The 15,657-nt window shown below is 36.8% G+C and overlaps 1 protein-coding gene across 1 annotated transcript in view; it reads left to right on the top strand.

The window, feature by feature from the left end:
- Nucleotides 1-15,657, top strand: part of RAB27A (RAB27A, member RAS oncogene family) — a 72,581-nt gene that overhangs the window by 44,346 nt on the left and 12,578 nt on the right. The window contains exons 4-5 of the mRNA XM_021693823.2: nucleotides 8,838-8,923; nucleotides 11,154-11,257. Coding sequence (XP_021549498.1) covers nucleotides 8,838-8,923; nucleotides 11,154-11,257 — 190 coding nt within the window. The remainder of the gene's footprint in view (nucleotides 1-8,837; nucleotides 8,924-11,153; nucleotides 11,258-15,657) is intronic.

Genomic DNA, 15,657 nt, shown 5'->3' with positions numbered 1-15,657 from the left:
TCGAGCCCCATGTTGGGCTTCCTGCTCAGTGGGAAGCCTGCTTCTCCCTCTCCCACTCCGCCTGCTTGTGTTTTCTCTCTCGCTCTCTCTCTGTGTCAATTAAATAAATAAAATCTTTAAAAAAATAAAAATAAAGTAGAAGGTTGTGCTGAAGGACCTTTAATATAAAACCAATGAGACAAAAGTGAAGATTTCTTTTAATTTTCCCTTGATACCCTTTTGACTTGTATGTTCCCTCAGAACTCCACAAAGTTATTTGTCTACCTTTGTTATGAAGCCTACAAACCACCCTAGCCAACCTACTCCTATTTTGTGGACTGTTTCTTCCACCTTTGATGTCATTTTTAATGGCCTTTGTCTTAATTCAGTCCCACATGGAAGACTAAATGGCAGAACTTGTCACTGCTGCCAGGAAGATGAGGTTGGCGTGGGAGTGAGAATGCCAGTTGTGTATGTTGAGCTGGGAAGTTACCAAGGGAACAGGGAGGTTCTACTCAATGATGAAGGAAGAGGCTCTTTTTTTCTTTATTTAAGGGACCCTAGGGCTGCAAGTTATTCTGCTGGTGGAGGGGAGGGCAGGAGGTCCCTGTGTCAGATTTGCAGAGAGAAGATGGCCTTCATCATGAGCTACATTTCTTGCTGAAAAATCGACTTACCATGAAGCCCCTCAACAAGTGGTCAAGAGATTAATGACACAGATCTTTCAATGGAGCATATTCTACCTGGAAAAGATAAAGGGTCTCTGGCTTCTAGGATAGAAAAATTCATTCCTTCTTACTCAAGGTCTTTTTCTTCCACTGCCAGAGAATCTTATAGACTCAGAGACACTGAGTAGTCTTACGAGTAGGATTTCATTGGGCGCCTGGGTGGCTCAGTTGGTTAAGCGACTGCCTTCGGCTCAGGTCATGATCCTGGAGTCCCTGGATCGAGTCCCGCATCGGGCTCCCTGCTCGGCAGGGAGCCTGCTTCTCCCTCTGACCCTCCCCCCTCTCATGTGCTCTCTGTCTCTCTCATTCTCTCTGTCTCAAATAAATAAATAAAAAAAAAAAATCTTAAAAAAAAAAAAAAGAGTAGGATTTCATTAAATTTTTAGTATTGACATATAATTAGTAGAATCAATATATATGTATGTGATTATATTTATTAATTCCCATTTTATAACCTTGTTTTTTTAAAAATCACTTTATTGAGATATAATTCACATAAAATTCACCCATTGGAAGTGTACAGTTCAGGGGTTTTTAGTAATATTCACAGTTGTGCATCTCATTTTAGAACATTTCTTCACCCCCAAAGGAAACCTCATGCCCTTTAGCAGTCATTCCCCATTTATTCTCCCTCTAGCCACTAATCTATTCTGTATAGATTTGACTATTCTGGACATATCATATAAATAGAATCATACAATATATGGCCTTTTGTGTCTGGCTTCTTTCACTTAGCATAATGTTTTCAAGGTTCATCCATGTTGTAGCATGTATCAGAACCTCATTCTTTTTTATGGCCAAATAATATTCCATTGTATTGATATACCACATTTTGTTTATCTATTCATCCATTGATAGACATTTGGGTGGTTTCACTTTTAAGCTATAATGAATAATGCTTCCATTAACAGTCATATACATTTTTTTTTTTGTCTTTTGCCCTTTTTTTATTTGTAGAAATTTAAAAATATATTTTGGATATGAGCCCTTTTTTAAATAGATGTATTATAAATTGCTTCTACTCAGTGTGCCTTTGTACTTTCTTTTTTTTTTATTATGTTAATCACCATACCTCTGAAACAAATAATACATTATATGTTAAAAAAAAAAAAAAAAAAGAAAGAAGAAGATAGCCGGAGGGGAGATGAACCATGAGAGTCATATACATTTTTTGTGTGGTCTTATGTTTTTAAATCTCTTGGGTATACACCTAGGTGTAGAATTAATTTGCCATATGATAACTCTCTACTTAACTTTGAGTAACTTCCAAATTTTCTAAAGATGCTGCACCATTTTACATTCTTACCAGCAATGTAGGAGGGTTCCATTTTCTCCATATCCTCACCAACTCTTGTTATTGTCTATTTGATTATAACCATTCCAGTGAGTGTGCTGTGGTATCTCATTGTAGGTTTGACATAAATTTCCCTGATGACAGATGCTTTTGAGCAATCATTTCTTTCATGTACTTATTAGCTATTTGTGTATCATCTTTGGAGAAATGTCTTCAGATTGTTTGCCTGTTTTGAAATTGGTTGTCTTTTCTTTTAAGAGTTTTAAAAATATATTCTGGATAAATGTTCATATATATATATATATTTAAATTATATATATATTTAAATTATATATTTTAATTATATGTAAATAATTATAGCCCTTATGGTTAGGTCTATGATCCATTTTGGGTTAATTTTTGTATATGGTATGAAAGGGGTCCAGCTTCTATTTTTTTTTTTTTGCATAGGGTTATCCAGTTGTCCCAGCAGCATTTATTGAACAGACTAGTCTTTCCCCCATGAGTGGTCTTGGTACTCTTGTTCAAAATCAGTTGACCATAAATATAATTGTTTATTTTTGCACTCTCAATTGTATTCCATTCATCTAGATATCTATCCTTAAGCCAGTACTATCTAGATTACTTCTGCTTTGTACTAAGTCTTGAAATTGGGAAGCATGAGTCCTCCCACTTTGTTCTTCCCTTTTAAGATTGTTTTTGATTCCTTGCAATTCCATTTGAATTTTAGGGTCAGCTTATCAATTTCTACAAAGAAGTCAGCTGAGACCCTGATAGGGGTTGCACCGAATCTGTAGATCAATTTGGGGAATATTGGTATCTTAACAATATTACATCTTCTGATCCATGAACATGAGATAGTTTTCCATTTGTTTAGATCTTTAATTTCTTTCAACAATGTTTTATAGCTTTCACAGTGTAAGTTTTACACTTTTTTGTTCAACTTATTCTTAAGTATTTAAATTTTTTATGCTATTGGAAATTGAATTGTTTTCTTAATTCACTTTGAATTGTTCATTGCCAGTGTATAGAAATAGAATTTATTTTGTAAATTGATCTTGTATATAGAAAACCCTAAGGAATAAATACAGACACACACACACACACACACACAATTAGAATAAACAAGTTCAGCAAGGTTTCTGTATACAAGATCATGTCATCTTCTGCTTTACTTCTTTTCCAATTTGGATATGTTTTATTTTTTTTCTTGCCTAATTACCCTCGCAGGAACCTCCAGTAAAATGTTGAATAGAACTGATGAGAGAGGACGTCCTCATCTTGTTTTTGATTGCAGGGAGAAAGCATTCAGACCTTCACCATTAAGTACAATGTAAGCTCTGTGTTTTTTCATAGATGCTGTTTTTCAAGTTGAGGACATTCTCTTCTGTTTTTGAGTGTTTTTATCATGAAAGACATTGAATATTTTCAAAGGATTTTTTTTTCTGCATCTATACAGCTGGTCATGTGGTTTTGTCCTTTATTCCACTATGGTGTATTATAATTGTTTTGATTGACTGATTTTTGTAAGTCAAATCAACCTTGCTGTTCCTGTGATAAATTTTACTTTGTCATGGTATATAATCCTTCTTATATGTTGCTGAATTCTGTTTGCTAGTATTTTGGTGTCTATATACTCAGAATGGATATTGGTCTGTAGTTTTTTTTTCTGCATATCTTTAGTTTTGGTATCAGGATAATATTGGCCTTACAAAATGAGTTGAGAAGTGTTTCCTTCTTTTCTATATTTTGGAAGTTTGGGAAAGATTGGTGTTGATTCCTCTCCAAATGCTTGGTCAGATTCACCAGTGAAGACATTTGGGCCTGGCCTTTTCTTTGTGATAAGTTTTTGATTACTAATTCAGTCTCCTTATTTGTTATATGTCTATTTAGATGCTCTATTTCTTCTTGAGTTAGTTTCAATTGTTTGTGTCTAGGCATACGATTATCTAATTTTTTGGCATACAGTTCATAGTATTCCTTTATAATCTTTTTATATATGTAAAGTTGGTAGTGTTGTCCTTTTAAAATTTTTTTTTTTTAAGATTTTATTTATTTGACAGAGACACAGTGAGAGAGGGATCACAAGCAGGGGGAGTGGGAGAGGGAGAAGCAGGCTTCTAGATGAGCAGGGAGCCCGATGCGGGAATCGATCCCAGGACTCTGGGATCATAACCTGAGCCGAAGGCAGACACTTAACAACTGAGCCACCCAGGTGCCCCCCTTTTTAAAAGTTTTTAAAAATTATTTTAATTTGGGTGCCTGGGTGGCACAGTCAGTTGAGTGTCTGACTCTTGGTTTTGGCTCAGGTCATCATCTCAGGGTTGTGAGATCTAGCCCCACATTGGGTTTTGCACTCAGAGCAGAGTCTGATTGAGATTCTCCCTCTCAATCTGCCCCTCCCACTCATGCTCTCTCTCTCTCTCTCTCAAACAAATATTAAAATATTATTTTACTTTTTATTATTTTTTAATATGTTTGGATATATAGGAGATCTTTTTAAAACTTCCTGATTTTAGGAATTTGAGTCTCCTATTTTTATCCTTGGTCAGTCTAGCTAAAGGGTTTATCAATTTTGTTGACCTTTTCAAAGAAAAGATAATTTATTTCCACTATAATTTCTTTCCCTCTGTTTGCTTTTGGTTTAATTTCTCTTATTTTCTAGTTTCTGAAGGTTGAAAGTTAAGTTATTGATTTGAGATCTTTCTTCTTTTTTTTAATATAGGTGTTTACTGCTATAAATTTACCTCTGGGCACTGCTTTAGCTTCATTTGATGATTTTTTTGAAGTTGTGCTTTTATTTTTATCCATCTAAAAATATTTCCTTTTTTTTTATTATGTTATATTAGTCACCATACAGTACTTCATTAGATTTTCTAGTTTCCCTTGTGTTTCTTCGTTGACCCATTGTTATTTAAGACTGTGTTATTTAATTTCTATATATTTGTGAATTTTCCAAAATTTTTTTCTGTTAATGATTGCTAGTTTTACCCCATTGTGGTTGGAGACGTAGTTTGTATTATTTCAGACTTTGAAGTTTATCGAGGCTTGTTTCATGATCTAATATATGGCCTATCCTTGAGAATGTTTCATGTGTACCTGGGAAGAATGTGCGTTCTGCAGTTGTTGAGTGTTCTGTGGATGTCTGTTATGTCTTTGGTTTACAGTGTTGTATAAGTCTTCTGTTTCCTTGTTCATCTGCCTACTTGTTCTATCCATTATGAAAAGTGGAGTATTGAAGTCTCTCAGTATAATGGTTGACATGTTTATTTCTCCTTTTTCTCCCTACATGTTCTTAATGGAGTAACCCTTTTATCATTATGAAATATCCTTCTTTGTCCCTAATAACAATTTTTGTCTTAAAGTTTATTTTTTCTAATATTAGTAAAGCCACTCCAACTGTCTTTTAGTCACTGTTCGCATGATATTTCCCCCCATCCTTTTATTTACAACCTCTTTGTGTCTTTGAATCTAAAGCATGTCTCTTATAGACAGTACATAGTGGATCATGTTTTTAAATCCACTTTGCCAATCTCTGCCTTTTATTTGGAGTATTTAATTCATTTATATTTAATTACTAATAAAGCATTTATGTTTGCCATTTTGCTACTTGTTTTGTACGTGTCTTATTTTTTGTTCCTCTGTTTTTTCATGACTACTTTATTTTTTGATATATACTTTCTAGTATACCATTCTAATTTCCTTGTCATTATTTTTACTATATATTTGAGTTATTTTTTTAATAGTTCCCCTGGGGATTACAATTATCATCTTAATTTTTAACAGTGTAGTTTGGATTAATACCAGCTTAATTTCAATACTATCATGAAACTCTGCTTCATTTCCTGCTCCCTCCTTTGCACTGTTATTGTCATACAAATTACATTTTGATATGCTATGTGCGAATCAACAGATTTATGATTATTCATACAGTTGTGTTTTAATCAGATGGAAGAAAAGAATTAAAAAATACATTTATACTGTATTTTATATTTATCTATGTAGTTATTTTTCTGGTTCTCTTTACTTTTTATGGATTTAACTTACTGTCCAGTGTCCTTTTATCTCAGCCTGAAGCACTGTCTTTATTATTCCTTATACAGCAAGTATGCTGCTGATGAATTTTCTGTTTTTGTTTATCTGCTGATGTCTTACTTTCTCTTTCAATTTTAAACAATAGCTTTGTTGGATATAGAATTCTTGGTTGATAGTCTTTTTTCTTTCAGCACTTTGTCATCCTACTGCCTTTTGGCCTTTATTGTTCTTTAATGACAAATCAGCTGTTAGTCTTATTGAGATTCCTTGTATGTGATGAATCACTTTTCACTTGCTGCTTTTAAGATACTCTTTTTATCTTTGGATTTTGACAGTATGATGATGTGTCTAGTCAATCTCTATTACTTTATTGGAGATCACTGAGTTTCTTGAATGTGCAGATGAATGTTTTTCATCAAATTTTGGAGGTTTTTTCTATTATTTCTGCAAAAATATTTTCTGCCTCTGTCTTTTTATAGGATTGCCAGTATGCATATGTTCGTATGTTTGATGGTTCCATAGGTTTCTGAGACTCTGTTCATTTTTCTTTATTCTTTTTCCTTCTGTGCCATGGCCTGGATAACCTCAACTGTCCTATCTTCAATTTCAGTGGTTATGTCTTCTGCCAGTTCAAGTCTGCTATTGAAACCCTTTAGTGAATATTGCACTTCAGTTACTGTACTTTTTAACTCCAGAATTTCTATTTACCTTTTATAATATCTATCTCTATTAACATTCTCTATTTAGTGAGGCATTATTCTTTTCTCTAATTCTGTAAACAAATTTATTCATTTATTTGAGAGAGAGAGAGAGAGAACAAGAAAGTACAAGCAGGGGGAGCAGTTGAGGGAGAGGAAGAAGCAGGCTCCCCACTGATCAGGGAGCCTGATGTGGGGCTTGATCCCAGGACCCTAGGATGATGACCTGAGCCAAAGGCAGGTGCTTAACCAACTGAGCCACCCAGGAGCCCCTATACTTTAATTCTTTAGACATGATTTCTTTTAGTTCTTTGAACATATTTATAATAGCTGATTTAAAGTCTTTGTCTACTGGGGCGCCTGGGTGGCTCAGTTGGTTGGGCGACTGCCTTTGGCTCAGGTCATGATCCTGGAGTCCTGGGATTGAGTCCCACATCGGGCTCCCTGCTTAGCAGGGAGTCTGCTTCTCCCTCTGACCCTCCCTCTTCTTGTGGTCTCTCTTGCTCATTCTCTCTCTCAAATAAATAAATAAAATCTTAATGACTTTTTCTTTTTCTTTTTTTTTTTTTTTTGTCTACTAAGTCCCCTTCCTTAGGGATGGTTTCTGTTGATTTCCTCTCCCCCACTGTGATGAGCCATACTTTCCTGTTTCTTTTTGTGTCTCATAAACTTTGCTGAAAACTGGACATTTTAAATAATATAATCTGGCAACTCTAGAATTAGATTTCTCCCCTTTCCCAAGGAGGGGGAAGGGCAGAGGGAGAGAGAGAATCTCAAGCAGACTTTGTGCTAAGCATGGAGCCTGACATGGGGCTCTATCTCACAACCCTGAGATCATGACTGGAGCTAAAACCAAGAGTCAAATGCTTAACTGACTGAACCACCCAGGCACCCCTGAGCAGACAGATTTCTTGAACCAATAAATCTGTCAGCTTTTTCTGACACTGTGTGTGTGTGTGCATGCGCACGTGCACACGTGCATGTGCATGCCTGTTTTGGGACATGTGCCTAATGCTCTTGCAGGCAGTTTACAACTCTGTCTTAGCCTTCACTTCCTGCTTGAGAAGAGCCTCGAAGTTAGCTAGAGATAAGATAATAGGGTCTTTTCAAGTCTTTCCCAGGCATATGTACAGTTCTATACATGAGACTGGCCTGGTACATTCCAAAGAACATTTTGGAGCTTTTCAAATCTCCCTATGGACGTCTCATTTCCTTTTTTTTTTTTTTCTTCAAGTTTTTTTGGTTAGGCTTTTGTTAGCCCCAATTGGTATTGCTGCCTTTGGTAGCTGTGATGTTAAATAATTGCTGCTAATTGTTTTCAACAAATGCCCTAAGGGTAAGGTTATTATCATAGAGCAAGCTCTGAGTTTGGCAAGGTCAAGTCAAGGCCTGGGAATGGAGCTTTACAGGCAACTTTCAGACAGTACTCTGGAGATGAGACTTTGGGGAGTTTCAAACCTGTTTTGCCTCCACTCCCTTCACTGCCCAGTGAACTGATTGTTTTCACAGCTACTATAGTTGTGCATCTCTTGGTTTTCAAGGCTATTGATGAGCTGGGAAGAGTGGGATGGGAATAGGATAAATTAAAACAGCACAAATTTTACTGTTTTTACTGATATTCAGCCATTTTTCTTGATTGGATGCTTCTTGGGACATTGCGGTTCTTTGTTAATTTTCAGAGTTTGGAAAAAGTGGATTTTGACATTTTTTTTGGCCAGTGTTTCATTGCTTTTATGGAAGAAGAGATCTTCAGAGGTCCTACCTATAAAATTGCTTTAGAGTACTTTTTAAAGATGGGATTGGGAAAAATACTAGTGACCTGAGGGAACTTTGAGGAAAGATGAGCAGATTATTTTTATACAAATTATGTGTTATGTATATATTTCATAATATATTTATAAAAATATATAAGGTATATATGTTTTAATACAAATTATTATATTATCCAAAGACAATTATTTGGAATAACATACAAATAAGGTTGTATTCCAGATGGGATTTTTTAGTAGTTTAGATGCTTATGGGAGTTGTACTGAAGAGAAAAATGGGAAGAGTTCATCAGTCTCAAAAGTTTTCTTTTTCTCTTTCATTTTGCTATTTTAGGTGTACAGAGCCAATGGACCAGATGGAACCATTGGCAGAGGTCAGAGAATCCACCTGCAATTATGGGACACGGCAGGGCAGGAGAGGTATGAGATCTTTAGTTATGTGTTCCTTACTGGAGGAAAGGGAAAAACCAGCTATGCCCTTCACACAGTTCCTGAGCAGGAAAAGGCCAGCTGATTAGTTGACTTGCACCTAGATAAGACATGCTGCTAAATTAGCAGGAAATTTATCAGTCTGAAATGATAATGATGTCTATTTCATACAAGGTCAAGGGAAAAATGAATCCTTTTCAAAATAGACTATCTTACTTATGGAGTTTTTACTTCTTCCTTCTTTTTCCTCCTCCTTTCTTCTCTTCCTCTTTCCTTTGTCTTTCCTCCTCCTCCTTCATTTTTCTTCTTGTTCTTGTTCTTTAAGATTTATACACTTTTCTCCATTTACTTTAGCTATTTACACAGCCACAAAGACAACTGCAGAATTACCTGCATTATTCTTGCCTGATTATGGAAACCTCACAGAAAATCTGATTGGAATTAACTCATATGGTTAGAAGTTGCTTGATCAAAATAAGTCACATGAAATCTTGATATGAAATTTCTTTTAGTTATAGCTGCTGTTTTCTCTCACAGTTTCTTTGAAGTATTCTGTTTGGTTTTTATTTTTTAAAAGATTTATTTGAGAGAGAGCGAGTGAGCCAGGGTGGGGGAGGGGCAGAGGGAGAGGGAGAGAGAAACTTTAGCAAACTCCCCACTGAGTGCGGAGGCTGACTCGGGGTTCAGTCTCATGATCCTGAGATCATGACCTGAGCCAAAACCAAGAGTCAGACGCTTAATCAACTGAGCCACCCAGGTGCCCCTGAAGTGTTCTGTTTTTTAACTTTTTATTATGAAAATCTTCAAATATATATACTACAGAGGATAGTATAATAAAATCATGTATATATTTCCCAGTTTCAGTAGTCATCAATTTGTAGCCTATCTTATTTCATGTATACCTCTATCCCTTCTTACCCCTCCCCCAAATTATTTTATTTTTATTTATTTTTTTAAAGATTTTATTTATTTATTTGACAGAGAGATACAGCGAGAGAGGGAACACAAGCAGGGGGAGTGGGAGAGGGAGAAGCAGGCTCCCCATAGAACAGGGAGCCCAAAATCACAAATTATTTTAAAGCAAATTCCATTTATCAGATATTTTCATTTATAATTACTTTGGTATATATTCCTAAAGGATAAGGACTCTTCTTGTAAAAACATTGATTAGAAATATTTGAGAAAATTTAAACAGATTAGATGACAAATTCATACCAGTATTTTCTTCCCTGGAATCTATGCCTGTCAGTTGCAGACTTTACATAAAAATAAAATAAAGTGGAAACTGACCTTTAGAGGGAGAGAGAGTGGGAGACAGCAGGATAAAGTCTTGGAAGAGAGAGTACCAAGAAAGGATAAGACTGAGTCAATACTACTCCCACCTTAAAGCCAAAGAAATGGTTATCAGAGTTATGAGACCTCTTTAGAGACTAAAATTAAAAGGTCATGGACCCCATTGTAACATCAAGTCAAGCTGAACTTTCTAGAGACAAAGAAAACATATACAGCAAGAACCATTGCTTTGGGCCTAATTAAGTAAATTCTTGACTGAGACTAAGGGATCATGAGCCAGTTCTTGGGGTCCCTGTCCAGCAGTCTGATTTTTCAAATCACATGGTCCATTAACATATAAACTTATGTAAGTGATAAATAAGTGTCTTATATACTTTTGGAATATCATCATCCAATTTGTTTTTTTAATTTTTGAAAATTTACAGAGATGATTTTTATTTATTTTTATTTAATTCCAGTATAATTAACGTACAGTGTTATATTAGTCTCAGGTATACAATAGAGTGACTCCACAGTTCCATACATTTCTCAGTGCTCATCATAAGTGTACTCTTAATCCCCTTTGTATATTTCACCCCCCCCCCCCCCCCCGCAACCTACCCTCTGGTAGCCATCAGTTTGTTCTCTGTAAGATTGAATTCCAAATATAACTTTTGATAATTGTTGGTGTTTTATAAAGTCTCAGTATATTTTTAAATATTCTTTGTGGCTCTAGATATCCATTTGATAGCATAATTTGCTAAATCTTATGTAATTAAGAGATACAATATACATATATAATATGAAGTTATTAGAAACAATGGCACATTATTAAATACCTAATTTGTTACTGATGAATTATTGGAAGAGGCCGAGGGCACTATTGGTAGTTTTATATTTCAGGAGTGGGGCCATGATTTAGATGACCAATCTGCTTTTATGTTCCTAGGTTTCGTAGCTTGACAACAGCGTTCTTCAGAGATGCTATGGGGTTTCTTCTGCTTTTTGATCTGACAAATGAGCAAAGTTTCCTCAGTGTCAGAAACTGGATAAGTAAGTGCTATTGTTTCCCTGTCTCCCACTCCCCCCTTCCCACAATACAGTGCTCTCTGAAATTCTACTTCTGTTGTAAGTTGTTTTGGAGGAGCTCCTAGTACTATTAAAAATGCTGTTTAAAGGAGTAAGATTTTACTTTGGGGGCAAAGATTACTGAAATACTCTGTTTTTCCTAGTAATACTAACTTTGGTTTGTTGGGTACTTCTTATCCTGTAGGCACGTGGCAGCACTTTACATGTGGAAAACAGAGGATGCTCTTATCCCCATTTTATAGATAAGGAAACAGAGGCCCAGAAAAGTTAAATCTCTAAGTATCTGTTTGCCTATTGTATGCTATCAGGATTCATATCATCCAGGGTTTAATACATCTATTACATAGACATAAATATCTGAAGGCTTAGTAGATCATACCCCTGGCTCCATGTCTCTTCTGTACTCAGAGCTTCCTTTTCTCCTTTTAAGGCCAGAGCAGTTGCCAGAAGGACCCCATCATGGAAGATTCTAAAATTACATTGGCAAAAGTGGTCCCCAGAACTATACACGCGCACACGCCCACCCTCATCTTGGCTCTTTGGAGAGATCCTAATCTCTTAAATGGTTGGTTAGCAGCCACTTAAAATCCTGCCACTTCAGGGCACCTGGGTGGCTCAGTTGGTTAAGCGACTGCCTTCGGCTCAGGTCATGATCCTGGAGTCCCGGGATCGAGTCCCATATCGGGCTCCCTGCTCAGCGGGGAGTCTGCTTCTCCCTCTGGCCCTCCCCCTCTCATGTGCGCGCTCTCTCTCTCTCTCTCTCAAATAAATAAATAAATAAATAAAATCTTAAAAAAAAAAGATCCTGCCACTTCATCAAATAACAATTTGCAAAAGTACATTTTTCTCTATTAGTTGTATTAGTGCAAACCTAGAGAATCTATTGGGGAAGCCTGTGATGTTAAATTCTTTTCTTTTTTTTTTTTAAAGATTTTTATTTATTTATTTGACAGAGAGAGACACAGCGAGAGAGGGAACACAAGCAGGGGGAGCGGGAGAGAGAGAAGCAGGCTTCCCATTGAGCAGGGAGCCCGATGTGGGGCTCTATCCCAGGACCCTGGGATCATGACCTGAGCCGAAGGCAGACGCTTAACCGACTGAGCCACCCAGGCGCCCCTGTGATGTTAAATTCTTAACATCCAAATCCTTAAAGTGAAAATACTTATTAAAAATACCTACTATTTAAAAATAAGTTGGTGTTTTGGTATTACGAAGGGGTCATTGGCTGTGGTTTTGATAGTAGAAAACCTTATTTTTAAGGGGTTTTTAAATAAGTAATTTATATGGTGCATTGTGATTTTTCAAAGCATTTTCACATACTTTGTAGTTGATCCTCACAAGCACCCTGGGTGAAGATTCAGACAGATGGTGTGTCTTTATTTTAGGATGAGGACTCTGGGCCTTGAAGAGTAGTCCTGTCCTTGTTGGAGGACGTGGAGTTTGGCTTTCCGTTCAGTAGCCTTTTATGCCCTTTCTTAACTAAGTTGATCATTATGGGCTGAAGAGCTATTTAATACTTTTAAGTATAGGTTCCTCAAATTTAGTTATGCTCACTGGGCTTCACTTGGTTTAATGCCTGTGTCGCACACCTCATTATTTTGATTAAAGCTGAATGATGGTGGCTATGTCTAGTCCTTTATCCTCAGCCCTTGCTCATCATCCTCCTCTTTGTATCATTCTAACAAGTTCTGAGACTTTAAATCAAACACTGTAAGATTTTTTTTTTTTTTAAAGATTATTTATTTATTTATTTATTAGAGAGTGAGCAGGAGAGAAACAGCATGAGGGGGAGAGGGTCAGAGGGAGAAGCAGGCTCCCCGCTGAGCCGGGAGCCCCATGTGGGACTCGATCCCAGGACCCTGGGATCATGACCTGAGCTGAAGGCAGTCGCTTAACCAACTGAGCCACCCAGGCACCCCAAACACTGTAAGATTCTTATTAGAGATGTGCTCATAGAATCTCAGCATTGAGAAATCATCAACCCACCTCTTTTCACAGATAGAAATGGAAACTCTGAGACAGATAAATCTTGCCTATCTGGACTTTTTAGCTGATTAGATAAATAACAAAATTATGTGAAATTATATGTAATGTATGCATTTTATTTTGTTATCCTTATAGTGTAAAAGAATTCTTATAGTGCAATTAGGTAGAGAAAATTTACACATTTTGCGGATTTCATATCTTCAATGGAAAGTATTCTCCCCAACCTGCCTTTAAAAAAAGAAAAAAGTTAGTGTTCAGTATCAGAGATAATAATATCAAATCTTAATTAGGAATAACAATTTATTGTCTATACATTTTATTTTTCCTCTGCTTATTAGCATTTTGAATATTACAGGGATTATTCATTTCTTCTTTTTTGTGGAAACAAAGGCACTGTTGCCTCTTAAACAAGCAGCTGACTCCTGGGCCCTGACTGGCCTGGGGAGAGGAGAGCAGGTCTGCACCCTCCTTTTAGCTTCTCCAGAGCTGCCCTGGCAGTCAGTTCTCTCTTGACTCCAAAGCTCTCCATGCTCCTTGGGAAGGGGATACATGCAAGCCCAAAGGTGAACCCTGCTGAATTCAGAAGACTGAACCGAGAGCTGAGTCTTCTCTGCCTAAATCTGATATCTGAAAGGAATCAGGTAGTGTTGTATTCACTTATCTGTCTTCCTAGAGCTCAGAGAATGGACAAGTCATGCCCATAGTTATTCCTCGAGTGGCAGCCTATTTTGTAAAGAAACTTTAAAGTAAGCCTGAATTTCTAAACATTGTTTCTGTAGCCTCACATGAATGGTATAAGAGCCCAACAGGTATATATTTTACATGTTTTTGCCTGTATATTTTTATCCCTATTATTCTGCCTGTCTGAAAAGCGGTCCCCACACCCACTCCCTCCACACCCACTCCCTTTTTAAAACTGGTTAGAGTTCTACTTATTCTTTAAAATCTGGCAAATTATGGGCTCCATGAATTTTTCTGTAACTGTAGTTGGATTAAATGTTTTCCTTCCTCGTAACTGCTATTATATTTTGTACTACCTATAGGATTTTTAGCACATACCACCCTGGGTTGTTGTAGTTATTTATGTATGTGTCTTTTTCTTAGTGAGATTTTTTTTAAAGAATTGATTAATTTACTTTTTAAATAAGTAATTCAGTCTTCGTAGAAAAATTAGGAAGGAAGAAGTAAAAGGAAAAATCAATAATCACACTTCCCGGAGTCTCCAAGATAAACAAATACTATTAAACGTCATTAATGGTAATACTTACATAGCACTTCTAAATGCTTTAACATATTAATTTAGTGGTTCTCAAGTAGGAGTGTGCATCTGGATCACCCAGGGAGCTTGTTAAAACACAGATTCTGGGCTCCATATCCAGCATTCCTGATTCAGTAGATCTGGGGTGGAACCTGAGAATTTGCATTTCTAACAAGTTCCCTGGTGAGGGTAAGGCCCATGGACCTTACCTGGAGAATCACTGCATTAACTCACTTAATCCACACCTTAACCCTGTGAAGTAAGGACCCTCATTATTAACATTTACAGGTGGGGAAATGACTTTCTCAGGGCCGCACAGCTAGTAAACAGCAGAGCCAGGGTTCAGTCTTGGACACAGTCAGTTCTGAGTTCATGCTCATAATCATGACACTGGACATATATGGGGTTAATAGAGCACAGAGCCACTCTGGAGACCAGAAAGATTTCACCGTAGAGGTAACTGAGAGGCAAGTCTTAAAAGAAGGGTGGGGATTCCTGGAAGGAAGGTTGTCATTGGGTATTCAAGCACATGGGGACAGCATGTGTACCAGCCTGGAGAAAAGAAAGCACATGGCAGTTATTGGAAACCTACACAGTTTGGTTTTGCCAATGCAGGCCTTGTTCCCCAGTTGTCCCTTGAGGGCAAAGGTCAGGGCCCTGAAATTCTGCACCAAGTATCTGGCCTATGTTAATGATCAGTGAATGCTTGCTGATTAGATTTTCTCTTGATAAGATATAATGAACATGACTTTGTAATGAGGAACTAAAATGTCAACACTTTTTTCGTTAATCATGATAAAAATAAATTAGGCCATACCAACTTTGAGCTATGTCTTATTGTGAAAGTTTGGGCTGCTTTAATTTCATTATGGGTTGTGATGAATACTTCTTTGGGAGGTTAAACTATTTAGCTTAGTGAAGCTCTTTCTATTTAATTGCTTTTTTTTTTTTTTTAAGATTTTATTTATTTATTTGACAGAGAGAGACACAGCAAGAGGGGGAACACAAACAGGGAGAGTGGGAAAGGGAGAAGCAGGCTTCCCGTGGAGCAGGGAGCTGGATGCAGGACTCGATCCCAGGACCCTGAGATCATGACCTGAGCCGAAGGCAGAGGCTTAAT

Source organism: Neomonachus schauinslandi, chromosome 9 (genome assembly GCF_002201575.2).
Source record: "Neomonachus schauinslandi chromosome 9, ASM220157v2, whole genome shotgun sequence".
Classification (NCBI taxonomy): domain Eukaryota; kingdom Metazoa; phylum Chordata; class Mammalia; order Carnivora; family Phocidae; genus Neomonachus; species Neomonachus schauinslandi.
The sequence above is the reverse complement of the archived record's forward strand: the minus strand, read 5'-3'. Positions and strand labels throughout refer to the sequence as shown.